This window comes from Hypomesus transpacificus, chromosome 14 (assembly GCF_021917145.1).
Source record: "Hypomesus transpacificus isolate Combined female chromosome 14, fHypTra1, whole genome shotgun sequence".
NCBI lineage: Eukaryota > Metazoa > Chordata > Actinopteri > Osmeriformes > Osmeridae > Hypomesus > Hypomesus transpacificus.
In genome coordinates, this window is record NC_061073.1 from 10548706 (window position 1) to 10572457 (window position 23752).

Sequence of the window (23752 nt, forward strand, 5' to 3'; positions counted from 1 at the left end):
TGGGCTCGGAGACGGGTGTTGAATTTTGCTGACGTCACGGTCGGAGCTGTCTAATGCTTTGTTTGTAATGTGGAAGTTGGAGTAGAGTACTTTGTTGTCCACCGAGAGAATCTACGGTCAACCGTTTCGTCTTTTCGTTGGTCTGTAGCTCGAGCAACCCTTTACATTGAAATACCTTGAAGGCAAATCTACCTAAATGTTGACACTGGAGGTGACGTAAGTCATTTCGGATTCGCGTAGCAGCAATTTACAACTTCGGTTTGGATCGACTTGTTGCTGTTTACCCTGTAATACGAATCAAAAAGTTTTTATTGCTACACGTAGCTTATGCCTAAGGAGTTTTAATGCGTCCTGAGTCAACTCCGACCTGAATTTGAAGGTTGAACCTGACTCGTCCTATCCAATGACTACAATTAATTGTAGCAGTAATGAGGAGCTGGACTTCGGACTTACTTTCGGGGTAGACACGCAACAACATTTGCTAGGCCCCGCAGGTGAGTTCAGTTTTGACAACATATCCTATCCGCTGTGGAGGCAGCTGAAGAGACACAAATCTGTTCAAATAATCTGTTAGGCATAGGCTACCTTCTTATGATACATGAAATATAAAGTATAATGCATAAGACGTAATGGCATGTACGTTTTGGTGTACCTACAAATGCTGGTAATTTGGCAATCTCAGTTTAAGTTTATTTTGCTAACATGACAGGGTTTCAAACTTTTTTTTTCTTCCAATATTGTCTTGATTTATATTGATTATGGTATCTGCATAAAGGCACGCAGAAGGCGAAATAAGAAATGAGTGAAAAGTACCAATTATTGGCTGATGAAATGGCACAGACACCGATGTTGACACCCCTGACCTCACCCGTCTGGTTCAATGCCTCCTTCCCTTTTCTAACCGTTCAACATGGCACCCCCACATAAGCTACTATAAGCTGCCAGCCAAACCGCTTGCAATGCTCTCATCTGATGCATCAGATAATATTCATATTCATTACGTTTATTGAATTTGCAAATATTAGAAGATTATGGCTGGTTTATTGTGATTCATATCAAGACAATCAGCTCTTTAACTCCCACATTTTTTGCATTTTGTGTGCAGAAGCCTGTGTGGGCGCATGTCCTGTGTGAACTGTGGTATTAATAGTAGGCTGTTTTTGCAGCTCTGTTGACAGCTGTGAGCACATACAGTTGTGTGAATTAGCCAGACTAGTGCTCTTGATAATTTTTATAATATCACCATGCTGCAGAGGCCTGCAGGTTAACTTACAGGTCCATCAAGATTTTTTTTACAGGATGAATAATTTATCTGTACTGAACTTTGTAGCTGTTCGATGTAATGATTGTTCATAATGTGTAGACTCTTTATAGAGAGTTCTGTTGATAACATCAACTGCTTGTCTTGCAGAGTTACAGGGAGTGACAATTGTATCTGTTGTGTGCTGAAGATTAGACACTTTGCATTGCAAATGAGCCACCTTCTTTATTTGCTTACCACTTATACCTGACATTCTATTTCAAACAGGTGGAGAACCTGATGACAGCACACCTTACTACACCCAAGTTTTGGCCAACCAACCTACCGGTCAACATCCTTCTCCACCTACTTTCCAAGACCCCAGTAGCATCCACCGGCAGCAACCTAGTTATGAAGTCCACAGTTTCCAATACAGTTCCTTGGGGCACCCCAAGGCATTCGACTGCCCAAGCATACAGATTACCTCCATAGCCCCTAACAATCACCAGGAGGCGGGAAGCTGTCACAATGCAGTGCCAGCCAGGGGGCCGGAGGGTGAAGGCCCTGGCCCTGACAGGTCCTGGTCCAGGGACCACCTGTACCTGCCTCTGGAGCCTGGCTACCGAGACGCCACCCTGAGCCCCAGTCCCTGCAGCAGCCTGTCCTCCCGCAGCTGGCTGTCCGACCTCTCCTCCTGCGAGTCTTTCTCCCACATCTACGACGACGTGGAGGCTGAGCTGAACGAGGCGGCAGCCGGGGTCACTCTGGGGTCGCCGTTAGCCTCTCCTCTCCCCTCTCCCGGCTGCGGAGGCGGGGCGTTCGGCGTGGAGATCTGGCAGCTGCAGTACCAACACCCTCTCCTCTCGTCGTACCAGTCCCCGCGCCAGTCGCCCTGCGCTTCCCCGCGCCACTCCCCTCGCACCAGCGTCACGGACGAGAACTGGCTCAACCCTCGCCCGCCCTCCCGGTCATCCTCCAGGCCCACGTCGCCCTGTGGGAAGAGACGGCACTCCAGCGCTGACATCTGCGCCCGCTCCCCCTCCCCGCACCACTCTCCAAGCCCCACCCCGGGACACTCCCCGCGGGGCAGCGTGACGGAGGACACCTGGGGAGGCAGCCCTGCCGCTGCCCTGATGGACGTGGATGTTCCCTCCAAGACCCGGAGGACCTCCAGGGCCCACATGGTTCTCCTGGCTGGTCAGGGGGACTCTGGGCTGGATGACCCAGGAATAGGGCTGCCTCAGCTGGACTCATCTGTGGAGGAATGTGTGGCTGGTCTAAACCAGGATGGTCTGGCCGAGTTGTTCCTCGCAGTGCCCTCACACTTCACCTGGAACAAACCCAAGCAGGGCAACTCTCCACTTTTCAGGTTGTTATGCGTGTCAACAGCAGTGGAAAACACAGTATACAGTACTGTTTTGGTACTGTTTGGGCTGGAAGAGCCTACTAGTAAATGTACTGTGCTGTGTACGTTCATGTAGGTGACTTTGTAAACAAAGCACCTGCTTAGTGACTGTGTTTCTTGTCACCTCAAGCTTAACCATTCATATCGGTCTCGGATTTGCTCTGTTGAGATCAAATACACATGGCATCATCCTTGACGGAGCAGTATTGTGGGTCATCAACAGTAGAGCCTTTAACCAGATGTGCTGTGTTCCCCCCGTGTTTCCCCTGGCAGGCTGTCATCTCCACCCTCTCTCGACTGCCCCCTCCCCAGCCAGGACGGCCAGTATGAGCTGAAGATCGAGGTGCAGCCCAAGGCTCACCACAGGGCCCACTACGAGACGGAGGGCAGCAGGGGAGCCGTCAAGGCCACCTCTGGGGGACACCCTGTCGTCAAGGTACGCAGCCAGGCTGTCACTGACGGCATGACACAAGGTCATTCTGAACAAAGACAGTCTCAGGGCAAGGCCAGCAACAGCTACGTAGTAGGCATAGAAAGGATGGATCGTTTCCTGTTCTTTCACTATATGTCAGAGTATTCATTTATCAAATTTGATGCAATCCAATCGAGCTAGTGTGTTTAATTTAATTCCAATGAAATTCAGCTTGTGTTTTCTAGGTCAGGGTTTGTCTGTGGAGCGTAGGGGAGGGTCAGTTCTAACCTTGTCTGTGTCCACAGTGTAGCTTCCTGTTATATCAAAGAAAGTGTTTTGCACACCAAACATGATTATTTTATTCTGATCTGCTGATTAAGTCTTGGTTAATGTTTCACCACTTCTGTGTAACGTTTATCTGTGATTAGTGAAGTGTGTTTGTATACTTGTCTTAGTGTATGCTTCTTATTCAAACTGAACCCAGACATGAATACAGCTGAAACTGAACATTTCGTCCCTTCTGCACACACAAGATGTTTACGTGTGTGACTGTGGTGTGTTTGCTGTGGTGTGTGTACATGGAAGGGGGCTTAGCATCAGTGTCTATTAGCTCAGAAGACACCTTTTGGACCACACTGAAAACTCGCCATGGAAACCATGATTCTGTGAAACAAGTCTGTGAATTGTTTAGTTTTTTTGACCATGTGGAACTTGGAATTCCTGTCATTCTTGAGTCAGTCCAAGGCAGTACATCTCCCCCCCCCCCCCCCCTCGCAGACACTCTGATCTTTTGACGTTGAATGTATTTTTGACTCAACTCTTGGTAGGGATACCACCTAACATGTCCGGGAGGCCTGGGTTACAATCTCAGGATCAGAGAACCAGATGCAGAGCTGAGATACACAAAGGTCTCACATGTAACATATACCCGCTGGTTTATTTTGGGATTGGTTGATAGTGACAGTGGCAAATCCACAGAACATTTCACTAGTCCTGTTTGTTACGTTCTCAAATCCCCACACACATGGGCACTGTGCCTTCGGTCCACCAACGAGCCAAACGCTTTGTGCCTTCAGTGTAGATAAACATTGTTATAGGCCCACTCATACACACCCTGATACACACCCTGATGTATTTGGCTGTTCATTACATCAGTGAGCATGTTGTGCTCCTAATCTTTCCAGAGGGCAGCTTTTACTGCGTAAAAGACTGACTATGACTTTGATTACTATAAGAATGACTGTAAGAGGCATCAGTGATAATGTGTCATTTCAGTTCTTCACAGAATGGTTTTGTTTACAGCTTCTTGGCTACAGTGAGACACCAGTCAACCTACAGGTGTTCATCGGGACGGCAGACGATCGTTTTTTGAGACCACATGCCTTCTACCAGGTGCATCGGGTAACTGGGAAAACTGTCTCTACTGCCTGCCAGGAAAACATTATAACCAGCACCAAAGTTCTTGAAATACCTCTTCTCCCAGAAAACAGTATGTCCAACAGGTAATCCTCCCAAGCATAGAGGATTTACATTTTGAAAAGCACTACAAAGGAAGAAATAGAACTGTGATATATAATCCTTGTGATCCACCCAACAACCACTTTGGATTCTGTTCATTTTTCATGATGAACAGTGTGTTAAATTCTCAGAAGTGCTAAGAAAAAGGAAAAGGAATATTTCATCTGTTCAAAAATAGAAATGTGGTCGACTTTCCTTTTTTTAAGCAAACTTGTTAGGGTTAGCAGATTCATCTTATTAAACACAATGTCAACATACTAGTTTGAATATAGGCACGCATGAGAATGATTGAACATAAAGTCTGAACAATATTTTCTAAAACTGCTCTGATGTCTGTACAACAGCATTGACTGTGCGGGAATCTTGAAGTTGAGGAATTCGGACATCGAACTCAGGAAAGGAGAGACAGACATCGGCCGCAAAAACACTCGCGTGAGGATGGCCTTCCGCGTGCACATCCCCCAGTCTGGAGGGAGACTCCTGTGTCTGCAGGCCGCCTCGGTTCCTATAGAATGCTGTGAGGGTTTGAAAAGACATGAATAGACACAAGTTATTCCTGTGTTGTTACAAACTGACTGATTTGTTGACTGGTTGACCTGCAGCCCAGCGGTCGGCCCAGGAGCTGCCCCAGGTCGACAGCTTTAGTCCAGCCAGCTGCTCTGTGAATGGAGGCGAGGAGCTGGTCATCACAGGCTCAAACATCTCCCCAGAGTCCAAGGTCATCTTTGTGGAGAAAGGCCCTGGTAGGTGCTGGTCATCTCATATCTTACAGACTTACATTCAGAGAACCAATGCCAAAGCAAAAATACAATCATAAAATCAAAACAGATCAAAACCAATTACAAAGCTAAAAAATCTTTGCTGCAAAAAAAACTGACGTTTTCCCCAAATGCCCCAGATGGTCGCACACAGTGGGAAGTTGATGCAAATGTGATACAAGAGAAAAGTAACAGTGTAAGTAGTGAACATGAGTGGACATCTCTCCCAAAGTACAGCAGATTAGACCATTTTTTTTATGTAAAACAACATTGTTCTCTTCACAGTCCAGCATTGTGGTGGACATCCCTGCTTACCACAGTAAGACCGTAACCTCGACAGTCCAGGTGCAGTTCTACGTGTCAAACGGAAAGAGGAAAAGGAGCCAAACTCAGGGCTTCACGTACCTCGGTGCTGCAACACACCACTACCCTGCTGTCGTCGACAGCACCATCGTCACAAAGCACATGAAGCAGGAACACAGTGACTTTGACTACGTTCCCCACAATCCCTCCACCTGTTATCCAATCAGCACGCAGCTGCGCCCTACTGACCAAGATTTTCCTCAGGACACGCCCTTTTATGGGTCTCCTGGAGACCCAGTGCCTTGTGGGCGTCCTCCCCAGGCAGGGTGCTATTCCCTGGGGTCCTCTCCTCAGCAACCCTCCCCTCACCTCCATGGCTATCTCACTAATATGGGACACCAGCGGATAAGCCCTAGGCAGGCCGTCAATCCCAAACCAGCCTCCCTGACTAGGCCGTCATACAACCCCACACCATATAGTGTTCCGTACAGTAACCAACCCTGCTCTGTCATGGCTTCCTGTGGACGTCAGTTCCATCCACAGATACAAGCGCAGGCCACAGTGGCTGCCTCCGTGTCCTCGCGGAGAGAGGGCATGACATACCAGAGTGCCACACAGCCCCAGCTAGCTAGCTCCAGTCCCCAACCAGCCAGCCAAGCCAGGGCCCACGCCCCAGCCAGCCAAGCCAGGGCCCACGCCCCAGCCAGCCAAGCCAGGGCCCAAGCCCCAGCCCAGGGGTACTCTCACAGTTACCACTGCTCACACACAGGGTCCAACCAGGCAGAAGCCTTGCACCACACTCTGAAATACCATCCCACCAGAGACGGGTCCTCCTCCTACTCTCCCGCCCCTGCAGCGCCAGCCTGCTCCATCCCCCCGTCAGCCTCCCCCGGGGGGTCCCCCAGACGCCAGGCACCCTCCCTGGGCCCCAGCAGAACCAGCCTGGCCTCAGACCTCCAGAAGACCCTGAGCCATGCCCCCCACTCTCTGTTCTCCAACTCAGGGGACAGGGTGAGCGTCAAGCAGGAACCGGAGGACAAGCTTCATGAGATCACACTGGATGACGGTAAGAAACTTGCATGAGTGCGCTGTGGAGTATTCACGACTCAAGTGCTAGGATTGTTGTTTTTATCAACTTCCTGAACTAACCAGATGCATGTTGCAAACCTTAAGACTATTGTTCCAGCTCAGGATATTTCAGCTTAGGTCACTCGGTAGAAACATTTGGCCCATATTAAATAATGATTAAATGAAACTCCTATTTCTCTAGTAAAGGTTTCAGATATTATAACGTATCGTAAAGGTATCATAGCAGTATATTGAGACGCCCACCCGCCTTAAAATTGTAATTTACCCACAAAAAGAACATGGAAATGGTGAATGTAGAAAGTGTTGTTGGGTAACCAGTGCATGCTACAGCTCAATGGGAACAGACAAGTCCCCATGTTGGGCTGGCAGTTCCCCCAAGCTGTCAGACTGACGAACCGTCAAGCTCTCAGCCTCTCACCATGCCTACCCTAACCGTCAAGCTCTCAGCCTCTCACCATGCCTACCCTAACCGTCAAGCTCTCAGCCTCTCACCATGCCTACCCTAACCGTCAAGCTCTCAGCCTCTCACCATGCCTACCCTAACCGTCAAGCTCTCAGCCTCTCACCATGCCTACCACATTTTTTAATTAATCTCCTATCACAGGCTGGACTGTGTTTGTCCCGACCACACAGTTACAGATCCGATTTCTGGTCGCCATATGCCCACACTGTGCCTTTGTTTGCCTTTCTACAGAGCGGCGTGGCAGCAAGCCTGCTCCTGTGTGTGTGCCCAGCTCTAGGATCTGGGTTAATTATAGGCAGGGCCCCTGGTTGCTAGCTGAAGGGGGTGACACTTGCACCGTGTGTAGGTTTGTGTACAGTCAAACACAGGAGGGGTGGTGGGGTGGGGCTAAAGATACCACACATGCTAATCTGCTTGTGTTACTGTTGACCAGCTGTCCCCGAGTAGTGATGACAAGTGTTCCTGAGACCCCACCAGCTCTCACTTCAGCATGAAACCAGAGAGCCGGGCTTGGATGAACTTGACTTTCTGCCTCCAGTCGTTCCGCCTCAACACTCGTACTCACTCAACATCTAATGCTGGGACCACCCTGACAGATTTATTTTAATCTTTTAAGATTTTCAAAATGTGAGAGACCCCAAACATGAGGACAAGGGTTCTCATAAATCCTAGATTTAACCGTTTGGCTCCTATAGTGTGTGGTGTTTGTCCTCGGGGTTCCCCCACACATCAGGATTTCTGATCGTAAATATTCAACATGTTGAATATTTACGATTCGCGATCGGGTTCTGATCCGACGTTCTTCCGAGTAGATTCGGTCACTCTTAACACACCTCACACCAAGGGAATATCTGATGAGATAATCTGTAGATAATCGGGACATTACCTAGGATTGTCGCAAGGGGGAAATCATCCCAAAATTATCTTGTGGTGTGTACCCAGCATAAATCACATTAGAACTTTAGAAAAGCTAGTGCACAGGGCAGTGGTACTGGGTCCTGTTGACTGAGCTGAGGGCAGTGGTACTGGGTCCTGTTGACTGAGCACAGGGCAGTGGTACTGGGTCCTGTTGACTGAGCTGAGGGCAGTGGTACTGGGTCCTGTTGACTGAGCTGCAGGTGCAGGTGATTCGTGCTCTCCCTCTACAGATGGAGCGCTCTTTATGTGTTTATTTGCATCTTTTATCCTCCCCCCTATCTTACATGCATCTTTTATCCTCTCCCCTATTGGTTCAGGTTTCAAACACATCACCTTTTCATGGTGTGGGCTGGAAATAGACTGTGTGTGTATATGTGGCCATCTGATCCATCTGGGCTTTTTACTCCATAGATGTATAAATAGACTCACAAATATGGGAGTCAGATGGCTGAGCGGTGAGGGAGTCGGACTAGTAATCAGAAGGTTGCCGGATCGATTACCCGCCAAAGCCAAAATGACGTTGTGTCCTTGGGCAAGGCACTTCACCCTACTTGCCTCGGGGGGAATGTCCCTGTACTTACTGTAAGTCGCTCTGGATAAGAGCGTCTGCTAAATGACTAAATGTAAATGTAAATGTAAATATGGGCTGGGGCGTCCTGGTGGATCCTGGAGTGTGGATCCTGTGTTTACAGCAGATTTACAGTTATGTGCCAGTAACTGGCTTGGATGTTCTGTGACATCTAGGGATGAAGACAACAACAACAACAAAAAGATGAATTCAATGTATCCAAAAACAAATGTTGGCCTACAACACAACATGCTGTTGCAAGCCGTCTAGTATTTCAGGATGAAGAATGTAACTTGAAACTTGTGTCTGGAGCAATACTGCCCTCCCATGGCTGAAACAAGTCTGTGAAGAGATGAGAAGATTAATGTAATCTCTGTTTGCCTCTCTCGCAGTGAACGAGATTATCGACAGAGACATATCTGAGATTGGCGGCGTTGCAGACGCTGTCCTGGCAGGACAGGATCGTTTCGGCTGGGATCAAACCTCCGGTGAAACCCCTCTACAGTTCTGTGGCCTTCATTAGCTCTCACCCCTGCTCAGGTGATAACTGGTGCTGTGTATTTGGCAGTTAAATATGCATTTGAGTTAAGTAGCTTATTTTAAATAGTCATTGTCATTTTTATGGCAAGGATACAGTGCCTCAACTAGTACTTAGCTAACAGCCTGTCATACTCACCCTGTTGTGAGGTGATGCCCATGGGCTTGCTTATTTAGCACTGCCTCAGGATTTTATTACAATATTGTTTTGCTGTAAAGATGTTTTATACCAAAGATTTCTTGTTTGAAGAGGTACAATATGGAAATACATTTAATTACAATAAAATGTCTGTAGGATTGTTTGCAGCTGCAATAATTTAACCTAATTGGAAAGCCTTTCATTGGCTAAATAATTTAAATGCTGTGTTCATGTATTATTTATTGGCAAATACGTTAACTATAAATCTATTTTTGATACTCTTGGTCTTGCATATATAGTAAACAGATTATTGGAATGACATTTCACACTATGTAAAATTCCTACTTCCAGATTTTACTTTCTAAAGAATGCAGCTTGCACTGTTTGCGTTGAAATGAAGCAGCCATCTTACATTCTACAGTTGTACTTTTGAGACTGAAGTTCTATTAAAGAAAACGAATGAAACCTATCAGTGTGTATTATCAATACACTACAATTTGATTACATTAAATTCTTGCAAGAGACAAAACTATGAAAAACATGTTTGTCAATACATCCTTTATTTGTAAAGTTAACACTGACATTCAATTTTGAATTGTCACAAACAGTAACATTCCATTGCTATACAATGTAATCGAGTAATCATTTAAAGAGTTTTTGGTCTGGGTCCTGTTGGATGAGTATAAGCTCTTCTACAGGTGAGGTTGAGCCCAATGTCCAACAGCTATTCCTACAGGTGTACACCAGTACTGTCCCAAACTCCACCGCCATCTCCGACCTACAGTCTTTACTCCGCAGTAAACTGACCAACGCAGGCATCAGCTGTAGCTCAAAGGTCCTGGAGCTGCCACAGCGAGCGCACTCCGGCACCATCTCTGCCATGTTCGAAGGAGGTTCTGAGATATAAAGAGGCGACCCGTTCCAGCAGTACCGCAAGATCTGCTCAGGACACATGGAGATCTTCTTCATGAATCTGGAGAAGACCGCATCTCCATGTCTGGCCCGGACCTTCTCGTACTTTTCATCTCCGCCTCCGTCACTGGAGCCCAGCTCGGCGACAGCTACACCTTCTCTTCGCTCATATTCTTTTAACAGTTTCTGAGCGTGATGTAGGTCGGTGGAGGCCACCAGGTCCGTCTCCTCCACTACGCTGACATAGAATGGACTGAAGGTGGGGATATCCAGCTGAATCGCCTCCCTCTCACCAAGACAGAGGTCCCGAAGTCTGCCACTCACATCCAGCTCGGTGGTGGGCATCACTGGCTGCAGGTTTGCCTCCGTAGTCTTCAACTGGGTTTGGGTTGTGTCACTTAAACATGCCGATTCTTCTTCATCTTCCATTCCCCATTCGTCAGCGCCGTCGCACCAGTCAGTGGCAGCGATGGGAGTTTCCGTGGCAGGGCTATGGGGAGACGGTGAAAGCTCCGGACTTGGTTTGATCTCTGACTCCAGACATTGAGAACGCAGTACCTTCCAGCTCTCCGACTTGGAACTGCACTGAGGGTTTGGGCAAGCCAACAAATGCAGAGTTCTGTGATAGAGAGACGCCTCCAATGGACAGTACACTTGCACCACATGTGCAAGAATACCATTGCAAAGAACACATCTGGGGTATTGCCAAGACATTACTGGAAGTACGTCCGGTAGATCGCCGACCTTGTTGGTCAAAAATGATAAGGGATATCTCTTTCCATCGCCAATTGCCCCATCACAAACTCCAATAAGAGTTACCTCGTGTGTTTCAGCCATGTTTCGTGTTGTTGATAGGCAACCGGAAGTAGTGATGTTACGTTCGAGGTGCGTTCGACTTCATGTTGCGCCGGCGTCGCCTGCAGCCCGGCTGACTAGAAGCTACTGCACCAACTGTCATGCCATTCAAACGGCATTTTTTCCGACGCCTTAAAGTATTCAGAAATCACAAATACACAAGCACATAGGCTACATCTCTCTCTAGTTTAAAACATTTAGCCAGCTTTAATATGGGATCATTTTCCCGTTGCTAAGGCATGTCCCGAAACTTTAGCCTCTGGTCTACAATATCAATAATGTATTCAATTAGCATATACTTCCTCTCAAGTGAGGTAAGAGGAAAGATTCGAGCACACTCTTAACCGTAAGACAGCGCTCTAGCCACAAGCCATAGTCAACCTAGTTGAAAATCTGAATAATGCTGAGAACCTAAAAATAAACGTAATAACTGTAAAAAAGTAAAGACGTTAACGTGTTTGTAATACAACAACATTATTATTATTATTGTAATATGTCCTTTATCAACCTGTCGGCGATTGTGAGACTATAACGTCTCGAAGACTTGACGTCACTCGATTTCTTCAATCTCTCGATACCGTCGCCATACTATGAACTGACCAGCAGATGTCCCTATGGAGAGGATGTATCAAACGCTTCGAAAAAGCGAGACTTTTTTGAAACAATTGTTTCAAATATCTCGTTGCTTCGGAAAGCTTCGTTTCCCATCACTAACCGGAAGTAAACAGTCAAGGACCTAAACGTCACGTCTATTACCGGAAGATACAAGGAGGGAGACTATGATGCTACACTAACAACACAGACCGCTACTCAGAGGATTTAGACACACATAAATAGCTCTATATACGTCGTCAACATTTAACCAAGGGACAGCACCTTGTTTCAGCAAGATTGGAGATTTGGCTAGATAGCTATTTATTCGTGTGTCATGTCCATCTGTAATAGTCTATATATAATCGTGTTGATACAGCTGTCAAACTATTTCACAAACGGGTTGGCCAGCTAGGCTAGTTAGTTACTACTACAACAGTAGTTCGTCTTGCTTGCTAGCCTGATAAACACGAATTGGTTAAAAGCTGGGTTGTACTGAAATGGTTGACAATCTAATTTGTTAAAATTCAACGACATGTGTAAACGTATTAATAATGCAAGAAGACATAGCCATAGGCTCGACCTAGACCAGGAAAGAGTTACACACGTTTGATGAGGCTGTCAAAGACTTGCTTAACTTACCGGTGCTAACTGCGCGGTGGACTTGAGATATCAATGACAAGTGTAAAAGCATAGCAAACCCTAACCGTCGACATGCCTTTGCTGTTCTTGGAGAGAGTCCCTTGGCCCAGTCTACAGACGTACACAGCTCTGAGTGCTATCTTGCTGGCCGCGACAGTCCTGAGTGCTTACAATACTGTCACGGAATCTGGAGAGTTAGACCGCTATGTCACACAGGAGTCCCATACCAGCCCTGAAGACGAGTACGACCTCTTCACCAGCTACGGTGATGTAGCCAGTGATATCCTCTTGTACATGACCACTGACACTGCTTTTGTTTGGGTGAGTCTGTGGAACTTCTGGTGCATAGTTGTAATCAAATGTCAGGGGAGTCAGATGGCTGAGCGGTTAGGGAATCGGGCTATTAATCAGAAGGTTGCCGGTTGGATTCCCAGCCATGCAAATTGACGTGTCCTTGGGCAAGGCACTTCACCCTACTTGCATCGGGGGAATGTCCCTGTATTTACCTAAAGCCGCTCTGGATAAAAGCGTCTGCTTTAAATTCAATTCAAAATAAATTTGTTTTGATTATTTTCTGATAGTGAAGCAGTTGTTGACAATGTTGAGTTACAGTTAATGCCAACGAACTGTGTGTTTTGAATGTAGTAATGAAGTAGCAGTTAATTCCTTCTTAGGTGGTGGTGAATACAGCCTGTTGCATCCTAATGCTGATTGCAAAGGTGATCCAGTGCCTTGTCTTTGGGCCTCTGCGTGTCAGTGAAAAACAGGTTGGTTGAAACGTATCTGAAGTTCATTATATCACTGTCATTAACAACATCCTTCTCTACCTGCAAGGTTTTGATGATGGGACAATGCAACACTATACAATTTCACTAGAGATGTCCATTTTGTCATGTCCATTTTATTGCCTCTCTCTCTCTCTCTCTCTCTCTCTCTCTCTCTCTCTCTCTCTCTCTCTCTCTCTCTCTGTGTATCTCTCTCTCTCTCTCTCTCTCTCTCTCTCTCTCTCTCTCTCTCTCTCTCTCTCTCTCTCTCTCTCTCTCTCTCTCTCTCTCTGTATCTCTCTCTGTATCTCTCTCTCTGTGTATCTCCACAGCACCTGAGGGAAAAGTTTTGGAACTTTATCTTCTACAAGTTCATCTTCATCTTCGGGGTCCTGAATGTGCACACGTTGGATGAGGTGTTGATGTGGTCTCTGTGGTTTGCTGTCCTGGTCTTCCTCCACCTGGTGGTGCAACTGTGCAAGGACCGCTTTGAATACGTACGTTCCAGAACAGGATGCCCTGAGGTCGAAACACATACAGAGAGAAACATTTCAACAAACTCAAAACATTCTGGCCTACAGAGTGGATTAGTCTCATATTATGTTGGGTGCTGTAAGGTTATATCTAAGGTAGTCCTTTTGTTGATGCTACATGACAGATGAAATGTGATGAAATGATTGAGATCCCAATTGGGTAGTACCACAATGGTGCAAATAAGGTAGTATCACAATCACGCAAATTAGCTGGTATCACATTCATGCAAATGAGGTAGTGTTACAATCGTGCGCTACCACAAGGCGGATGCTCACACTGATGTGTCTGCAGTTGTCATTCTCTCCCACCACCGCGCTGAGCAGCCACGCGAGGGTGCTGGTGCTGCTGGTGGGGCTGATGCTGGCGTGTCTGGGCCTGGCGATGCTCTGCGGGGTGCTGGGACACGGCCAGGGGATCCACACCGTCGCCTTCATGGCTGCTGAGGTAGGGAGCACCTCCTTTCCTCAGGTCTACCCCCTGGGCTGCCTCAGGAGGCAGCAGACCCCCCTGGGCTGCCTCAGGAGGCAGGAGACCCCCCTGGGCTGCCTCAGGAGGCAGGAGACCCCCCTGGGCTGCCTCAGGAGGCAGGAGACCCCCCTGGGCTGCCTCAGGAGGCAGGAGACCCCCCTGGGCTGCCTCAGGAGGCAGGAGACCCTCCCGCGGATGTAACCCTGGAGCAGACCGTCTGTGTTGGTGTGTTGTTTTTAACCTGCTCCGAATGAACAATAACGCAGGGTTTGTTTGTTTCAGTGTATGCTGGTTACCGTGAGGACTGCTCATGTTATCATCCGGTAGGTGTCTGCTCTTTGTTTTACACAGAGAAACATTGTGTGAACGAGTATAAACCGTGATCTGGGCGTTTTTAAAGATCTAACTGCCAGCCTTTTGGACGTCTCTCTAAGGTACTCCATCCACCTGTGGGACCTGAACCACGAGGGGATCTGGGAGAACAAGGGCTCCTACGTCTACCACACGGACTTCTTCATGGAGCTGTCCCTGCTGGGCCTGGACCTCGTACACCACATCCACATGCTGGTGAGGTCACTTCCTGGTTCTGTACAAACAAACACGAGAGAGCAGGATGTGCTAACGCTACATGCTAACTCATGTAGCCATGGTGGTGTGCAAACCTAAGTGTCATGTTTTACCGCTTCACTTAGCCCTTTATCCTTTTATTGCTCAATGGAGGTGTGTGTGTGTTTCTCTGCCTCTTCCTCCCCGTCTCAGCTCGTGGGGAATATCTGGCTGTCCATGGCCAGCCTGGTGATCTTCATGCAGCTACGCTACCTGTTCCACGAGGTGCAGAAGAGAATACGACGCCACAAGAACTACCTGCGTGTCATCGACAACATGGAGGCCAGGTCGGTTTCTGCACCTGCAAGATGTACACGTGCTCGTTAAAACACGCAAGCATTCCTCCTCCGGGGGGTGTGTTTGTACCTGGTGTGAGGTTTCTCTCTGTGGGGGGGCGGCTGGGTCCAGGTTTGCTGTGGCCACTCCAGACGAGCTGGCGACTAACGACGATGACTGCGCGATCTGCTGGGACGCCATGGCGACAGCCCGCAGACTCCCCTGCGGTCACCTCTTCCACAGGTGAGCAGCACAGCTACACGGACACAGCAGGAAACATGTCATCAAACAGGAAATAGCACAGCTGTTTTTTGAAAGGACATCAGAAATGAGCTTATTAGCTGATACTCTGGAAGGTTGGTTGGCCTGGGTGTGTGTAAAGTGTTTGACGTGAGTGTTCACCCAGCTCCTGCCTGCGCTCGTGGCTGGAGCAGGACACCTCGTGCCCTACCTGCCGCATGTCCCTGGACACCCCCCGCGAGGGGGCCGGGGAGAGGGGGGCCAGGCAGGGGGGCCCCCGCGAGGGGGGCCTGGGCCCAGAGGCCGAAGCCCAGCCCCACATCAACCAGCACAACCACTTCTTCCACTTCGATGGTGAGGGCTCGACTCTCTCAACACAACCCTCTATCAACGTCAGGCAAACAGCAACAAAACAAACGTGCTCCTGCTGGACGGTTGGTTTAGAACGTCTGGAGAGATAACTGTAGTTTTCACACGGCCTACTAACACCAACAGGCCGGTCACACCAAACCAACACAACCCAACAACTGGTGGCTGTTGGTGTTTGTTAGTGTTTGTTTGGGGCAGTTTGAATGGGCCGTTAGACTCCACTGGAGTTAGCAACCAACAATAGCTTTAGCTCTGTTTATGAATTGATTGATGTTCATGTATGTGTTCTTCTAGGTTCTCGTATTGCCAGCTGGCTGCCGAGCTTCTCGGTGGAAGTGAGTCACACGGCGGGCCTGCGGGGCAGCTTTCAGACCAGCCACGCCCAGCTCAGCTCCATGGTCAGTCTGCTTTCAGCGCCTCCCTATCGCTGGCGTGCTGCCATGACTGGGACATGGACCTCTTGTTGATGGGGATGCATCTCTGAAGTCCTGTCTTCATTCACCATGTCATGACTAGTGACATGATGACGGATGCTCTCCCTCCCTCCCTTCCTCCCTCCCTTCCTCCCTCCCTTCCTCCCCCCGACAGGCCCGTCAGATCCAGGGCATGTTCCCCCAGGTGCCGCTCCACCTGGTGCTGCAGGACCTGCAGAGGACCAGCTCTCTGGAGGTCACCACTGACAACATCCTGGAGGGGCGCATCCAGGTGCCCCTCCTCACACAGGTCAGTCTGGGCACATGTCTGGATTTACACTCATGTGTCCCTGCTTTAGTAATGTTAGCAGTTTGAGAGAGACAGGAAAAGCTGTAGAGAGGAGGGGGGGGGGGGTGCACGCACGTATACAGCTAATGACCTAGGTGGGAATCGAACCACGGAGAAATGAATATAGTCAGCATACTTCTATACTGGAGGAGTTCCTAAACAAATGTTTACGCTGTCCTCAGCTCGCAGAGGGCCAAGCCAGAGGGGTGGACCCTGGCTTGGAGGACGGCCAGGCCCACCCCGGTCTGGAGGGCAGGGCCAACCCTGGTCTGGAGGGCAGGGCCAACCCCGGTCTGGAGGGCAGGGCCAACCCTGGTCTGGAGGGCAGGGCCAACCCTGGTCTGGAGGGCAGGGCCAACCCCGGTCTGGAGGGCAGGGCCCCGGAGCTCCAGGAGGTTAGGGGTCGTGGCTTCTCCCGGTCGACCGAGGAGAGGCAGAAGATGCTGCTTCAGAGGAAGGATGAGCTGCTGCTGCACGCTCGCAGGTACTTCATCTATACTACATCTGTACTACATCTGTACTACATCTGTACTTCATCTGTACTACATCTGTACTTCCTCTGTACTTCATCTGTACTTCATCTGTACTTCATGTGTACTAGATCTGTACTACATCTGTATGTTTTCAATCCTTCCTAAGTACTTCATCAGTCCTGTTGAAGTCACACCTTGCTCTCTTAGAACTCCACTTACTGCGTTACTCTTTTATTGGGCAGCTACACTTGAATGTTATCTCTCGCTGTTTGTACTTGTCTTGTGCAGCTGTTTACCATCCTACATTCTGTTGAGCTTCCTCTGTGGCTGTTATCTTTGTGCTAATCAGGCTGTAGACGGAGCAACGGCTAATTAGCTCTGATGACAACCAGGCTGGGGACTGGCCTCATTTGAACACAAATACGCGAACGTGCCTTGAACCTCAATAACTCACATCTACACCCCCCCCTCCTCCTCCCCCCTCCTCCTCCCCCAGGAGGTACCAGAGCAGGAGTAGCGGGGACTCTGCTAGTGTTGTCACTAACAGCAACAACATGGACGAGGATACTGAAAGGCTGTCCTCAGTGTCAGACTCTGTGACACTGCGCCGCAGGAAGCTAGCCGCTGCGGCAGAGCGCCGTCTGCAGGGGCGCTCGAACATCTGACCAGCGAGGACAGACGGGGAAACACTGACTCACTGGTACCAACACCACCCACCTGGTGTCTCCTGGTACTAACACCATCCACCTGGTGTCTACTGGTTTCACACTGACCACCTGGTCTCTACTGGTACTAACACCATCCACCTGGTGTCTACTGGTTTCACACTGACCACCTGGTCTCTACTGGTACCGACACCATCCACCTGGTGTCTCCTGGTACTAACACCATCCACCTGGTCTCTACTAGTACCAACACCATCCACCTGGTCTTTATGTGGTTGAGTTAGGACTTCACCCAAATGTTTCTGTAAACGGTCTTTTCAATGTTCTACAACAGAGAAGGATGCTGTGTCACTAAACACTGTCTGCTCTGTCTGAACTGTACTGGCCATCATGTCTACAGATGAAATAAGAAATATGACCTCATTGTAGTGTAGCCTTGAATACCTGGCTCATAGCATGTCATCTAGTGTTAAACAAGACAGTCACAGCTATGCAGTGTTTCTGCCCTCAGTATTTGAGTTACTACCTTCTCCTTTCTTCTGCATAGTGATAAAAATGCAAACAGGCAGGCGCTAGTTGTAACAGGATACAAGTATGTGTTGTAAAATAACAGGTCTAAAGAGTTTTGTTTTATGGCTATCTGTTTGTTCATTTGTGTGTTAAAATATCTTAATGTTGCCAGGGTTAGGATTAGATTTGGGGGCAGCTTGAAATTAATTTATTTGAAAGCTATAAAAAAGCTGATTGAATATGTATACATTGCTGTCGTTTAATGAAAAATCCCTTTCCAGTGAGTCCTGTATGGGCCAGATCCTGTTGGGGTGAACCTGAAGCTCACAAATGTGTTCTGTCGTATTACATGTTGCAGCGTCGCTTCTGAATTAGGCCTACTTCATTTTCACTGACTTAAATTCCAATTGATGCTTAATCTGTGCAGTACAGTACATGAAAAGGTCAAATTGGCTTGACAACTCAAACTCTAGCTTGGGCTGTAATTGCTGTTTGCAGTGGCCTACAGCTATCTATCCCTGCCTCAGTTTTCACCTATAGCCTGATAATTGTATGAAATGGCATTTAGTTTTGAGCGTGTTGTATTTGGTCTGGTTGGGTACTGGATCCCAGAGGACACTTGGTGTCTGTGATGACTACATCCCCTGAGTTACCAGGGACCGGTCTGCACAAGCCAAGATAAACAACACATTCGTGTTTGTAAAGGCCAGTAGCAGAGCTTTTCTACCTGCCCATGACACTGTGCTCTATTCCTGTTTGACATGTGCACCTTGAGACAGTATTTCTCTGTACATCACATTGGACCTGAGAGAGGCTGCTTAACTCTGCAAATAAAGTCAAATACATTCCATAACGTCAGTGAGTATAATGCAGTTTACTGAATTTCTGTGTGCATCAAATTCTAACTGTCAAGAATGGTGTTTTTGTATATACTTTTGTAATGACTGTATCATAGATGTAGAAGACCCTGTACAAATAAAATTAAGATCTTCATGCAATCGCTGTCTAACCCTTTTGTTTCAGTTAGAAAGGGATCTAAATGTACTTTACTTCAAAGGCAAATCTAGCCAACCTCAAAAGTCTGACTTGTGAAAATGGGCTTGGGCTATTTTTACATTGAGTGCATCCAATGCCATCTTGATAAGGCCCTTTCCCAATGATCTGAACATCTTTTTCCCCCTCCGAGCGGTGCAGGTTCTGACTGTAAACAGATCAAATGACACGAGTCACATCCTGAGTCATGTACGTGTGATCAGCAACAAAGAGGACGTTTGTATTTGTTCTCTTGCCAGCTCCCTGCCAGGACCAACGAAAACTGTGATTAACGTCACATACTGCAACAACAAAAAACAAGCACGATTTTACAGTCATCCAGTCTCATTAGACGACACACTCCGAGGTTCTTGTCACACAAAGACACTAGGGGGCAGTAGCACACCTTTGTAGCTCAGGAGAAGCATTGACTGATCTGCATTCACTGGACACGTCCCGATTCTATAGCCTTCATGCCCCCAGAGTACTCTTGTTCACTTCCTTGTACAGCATTCTAAGGAAAGGACTTCAGGAAGAATGATGACAAAATCTCCCTCCGGACTCCAGCCAATACAGCAGAGGGAGAAGCACACAAGATTAAAGAAATGGAACTCAGCCTGGGATTATCTCAGATCCCCACTAGCCTGCTAGCACTGACTCCCTCTGCACCACTGAGGACTGAATAGATTAAAGTTCTCACATTGACAGAGTGCTTGGGACATGCTGCAGCTCCTAACCCCTCTGTGTTGATGCCATGAACAGGACTGTCAGAAACGCGGTCTTCTGCACCACAGAAACGTGGTCTGCTGTACCACAGAAACGCGTTCTGCTGGACCACAGAAACGCGGTCTGCTGTACCACAGAAACGCGGTCTGCTGTACCACAGAAACGTGGTCTTCTGTACCACAGAAACGCGGTCTGCTGGACCACAGACACGTGGTCTGCTGTACCACAGAAACGCGGTCTGCTGTACCACAGAAACGTGGTCTGCTGTACCACAGAAACGCAGTCTTCTGCACCACAGAAACGTGGTCTGCTGTACCACAGAAACGCGGTCTGCTGGACCACAGAAACGTGGTCTGCTGTACCACAGAAACGCGGTCTGCTGTACCACAGAAACACGGTCTGCTGTACCACAGAAACGCGGTTTGCTGTACCACAAAAAACGCGGTCTGCTGTACCACAGAAACGTGGTCTGCTGTACCACAGAAACGCGGTCTGCTGTACCACAGAAACGTGGTCTGCTGTACCACAAAAAACGCGGTCTGCTGTACCACAGAAACGTGGTCTGCTGTACCACAGAAACGCGGTCTGCTGTACCACAGAAACGCGGTCTGCTGTACCACAGAAACGTGGTCTGCTGTACCACAGAAACGTGGTCTTCTGTACCACAGAAACGCGGTCTGCTGGACCACAGACACGTGGTCTGCTGTACCACAGAAACGCGGTCTGCTGTACCACAGAAACGTGGTCTGCTGTACCACAGAAACGCGGTCTTCTGCACCACAGACACGTGGTCTGCTGTACCACAGAAACGCGGTCTGCTGGACCACAGAAACGCGGTCTGCTGTACCACAGAAACGCGGTCTGCTGTACCACAGAAACACGGTCTGCTGTACCACAGAAACGCGGTTTGCTGTACCACAAAAAACGCGGTCTGCTGTACCACAGAAACGTGGTCTGCTGTACCACAGAAACGCGGTCTGCTGTACCACAGAAACGTGGTCTGCTGTACCACAAAAAACGCGGTCTGCTGTACCACAGAAACGTGGTCTGCTGTACCACAGAAACGCGGTCTGCTGTACCACAGAAACGCGGTCTGCTGTACCACAGAAACGTGGTCTGCTGTACCACAGAAACGCGGTCTGCTGTACCACAGAAACGCGGTCTGCTGTACCACAGAAACGTAGTCTGCTGTACCACAGAAACGTGGTCTGCTGTACCACAAGAAACGCGGTCTGCTGTACCACAGAAACGTGGTCTGCTGTACCACAGAAACGCGGTCTGCTGTACCACAGAAACATGGTCTGCTGTACCACAAAAAACGCGGTCTGCTGTACCACAGAAACGTGGTCTGCTGTACCACAGAAACGCGGTCTGCTGTACCACAGAAACGCGGTCTGCTGTACCACAGAAACGTAGTCTGCTGTACCACAGAAACGTGGTCTGCTGTACCAGGTCAACCTGACACAGGATGGATGTTGCTGTTCAATCCTGACTGTGACCCTCAAGACCCCTGTGGCTTCCCAACACGAGAGAAGGAGGTGAGAGAGAGAGCGAGAGAGAGAGAGAGAGAGAGAGAGAGAGAGAGAGAGAGAGAGAGAGAGTAGGGAGAAGGTTTCAGGTTGTATTAGATGGTACTGTATGCATGTTCCAATGAATTCATGAGTCAGATAAGCAGCAGGTCGGGGGGGGGAGACACAAAATGATTTCCTCACTTTCTGTGTACCCAATCAACAGCTTGATCAAATCCAAGCAAGTTCATGTTGATATGTGACCTTGCAGGTGTCATCACAATGTATTCATTGTATACCCAATTACGTGCGTCTGCCTCATGTACACCTAAATCACTCTGCGTTCACATTCACAAGGGAAGCTATACAACAAGACCCCCCCGAGGAGAAGCAAACAAGACGTGGAACGTGAAGCCAGATTGCACAAATATACACTGCAGTGCATTAGCTAATTAGCTTCTAACCTTCTGCAAATTGCCTGTTGTTGCCACCAGTGTTGGCGATAGCGCAGGGGTCTAAGTGGGGAGGCAGGCAGTGGAATACTGTGGTAATACTGCGAGCGTTCGCAGGCTGAGTCCTTATCTGGGTGACCGTGCCGCCCCTCGTTCGGCAGGACTTTGAGCTACTGAATTGAGTTTTAATTGGTTCTGCTCCATGCTAGGAGCTGCCGGGGCTGACGCCAGTCACTGGTAACGCTGGTGTCATGTGACAACTGCTAATGCCTGTTGGGGGACATTGTGGTCTGTTGCTGTTGGGGACACCTTGCTGTGATGGGCTCTGTCTGTTTGTTTGTTTGTCTGTGTGTGTATGTGTGTGTGTCTGTCTGTCTGTCTGTGTGTGTGTGTGTGTGTTTGTGTGTGTAGATGCAGACAGTTTCTTTGGGGGCCATTACTGCAGGCTGAGTTTGGAGGTACAATAAAATGGATGAGTTTTCTGTGTCCATAGCCAGTGTTGGTGAAGCCCTGAGAGGTCTTCTGGTAGCCTCCAGCTACAGCATCAAGCCCAGTAAGCAACATCTGATTCAGACACTGGGAGTGTTTTTGGTTTCTTAATCCTGTCTGCCTTGGGCTAGGCAAACAGCACATTCCTGGCCAGCTCAAAGTGACGGTTGGAAAGTTTCCTTCTTACTTCAATCTTACTTGTAGACATGTCCAATCATGGGGTTTCTAAGTAGATTGCGCCTGTTGGGGGGGAGGGGGGACGTTTTGGTGGCAAATCCTAGAGTTTAATCCCCAAGTCCAAAATGCAGTATTTCACAACAGCGTTCGGCTGGTTCAGGAGGAGCTGTGCGATGCTGTGGAAGAAGAGGAGTCTTGTTGATCAACAAATGAGGATGAGATGGGAGCTAGTGCTGGAACACAAGGTTTAGGTCTTCTGTCATCGTGCTTCAACCCCTCTGTTCCATTATCCTGTTAGTCTGGGATACACATGCAGCTGAAAATGATCTTCTATCATGTACGTATATCTCCTGTAACTCTATCATGTACGTACAGTATATCTCCTGTAACTCTATCATGTATGTATATCTCGTGTAACTGCCTAAAACCTTGTTCCATTATATGACTGTATGGTACCTTGGCTAATTTCTTGGTGGCCGAAAAGGCTTTGTTTCAGGGGCCAGCGGAACAGCATTCCAAACCTTTGCCATGACAACATCTTAGTTTTCCTGGCTCAAATCCTGTCTGTGTGGACTATCCGACACTCCATGTCCTTCTCTCTCTCTGCCCATCATTCCCAACCCCATCATCCCACCGCCATCATCCCTCCTCCATCATCCCTCCTCCATCATCCCACCCCCATCATCCCACCCCCATCATCCCTCCTCCATCATCCCACCCCCATCATCCCACCCCCATCATTCCCACCTCCATCATCCCACCCCCATCATTCCCACCCCCATCATCCCACCTCCATCATCCCACCTCCATCATCCCACCCCCATCATCCCACCCCCATCATCCCACCTCCATCATCCCACCTCCCTCCTCCATTATCCTTCCCTAGGATTTATTCAGAGGGTTGAAAAGCAAAGAAAGGAGTGAAGCCTGAGGCTAAGCGCCCTCCAAGACATTGTGTGTGTGTGTATGTGTGTGTGTATGTGTGTGAGTGTGTGTGAGTGTGTGTGGGTGCCACTTGTCTGGTGATGGTGGGTATCAGAATCCATAATTTTTCGCATGATGCCTCCCAGGGGAGACTATGGTTCAAGAGCCAGTGCCCCATGTCTCCCCTCAGAGCCCCCCCTGTCACCAGTCCTGGAATAATCACATTTCATGAATAGTAATCTTGCGCAAGCATGAAGAAAATCTGGTGAACATTTTCTCAGCTGATTTTCCTGCCCACCCTTCTTCGTAAACAACACTATTTACGTAATTCGGCCTGCAAACCTCCGTCGGTTGGCTGAACCACATGTCGTCGTCTTAGGTTACATTGACGATGTAAATGAACTGGAGTTGTTGGTGTATTCAAAAG

General features: G+C 48.5%; 3 protein-coding genes across 3 annotated transcripts; 2 read left to right on the forward strand and 1 right to left on the reverse strand.

The window, feature by feature from the left end:
- Window positions 1-5: 5 nt before the first annotated feature.
- Window positions 6-9835, forward strand: nfatc3b (nuclear factor of activated T cells 3b). Its single transcript, XM_047033675.1, has 9 exons — window positions 6-494; window positions 1529-2609; window positions 2919-3081; window positions 4360-4559; window positions 4920-5092; window positions 5178-5318; window positions 5474-5529; window positions 5619-6702; window positions 9067-9835. The coding sequence occupies exons 1-9, from the start codon at window positions 404-406 to the stop codon at window positions 9195-9197; spliced, it is 3120 nt and encodes a 1039-aa protein (XP_046889631.1). The 5' UTR covers window positions 6-403; the 3' UTR covers window positions 9198-9835.
- A 64-nt stretch (window positions 9836-9899) lies between these two features.
- pdcd2l (programmed cell death 2-like) lies at window positions 9900-11171 on the reverse strand. Its single transcript, XM_047033992.1, has 2 exons — window positions 11082-11171; window positions 9900-10847 (listed from the first exon to the last, which is right to left on the reverse strand). The coding sequence occupies exons 1-2, from the start codon at window positions 11097-11099 to the stop codon at window positions 9993-9995; spliced, it is 873 nt and encodes a 290-aa protein (XP_046889948.1). The 5' UTR covers window positions 11100-11171; the 3' UTR covers window positions 9900-9992.
- Window positions 11172-12134: 963 nt separating this feature from the next.
- amfra (autocrine motility factor receptor a) lies at window positions 12135-18868 on the forward strand. The gene is made up of 13 exons (XM_047033991.1): window positions 12135-12671; window positions 13025-13117; window positions 13447-13611; window positions 13940-14092; window positions 14399-14439; window positions 14551-14683; window positions 14876-15009; window positions 15131-15241; window positions 15405-15592; window positions 15902-16005; window positions 16196-16330; window positions 16552-16853; window positions 17339-18868. Exons 1-13 carry the CDS (start codon window positions 12423-12425, stop codon window positions 17505-17507), a joined length of 1977 nt encoding a protein of 658 aa, XP_046889947.1. The 5' UTR covers window positions 12135-12422; the 3' UTR covers window positions 17508-18868.
- Window positions 18869-23752: the final 4884 nt, after the last annotated feature.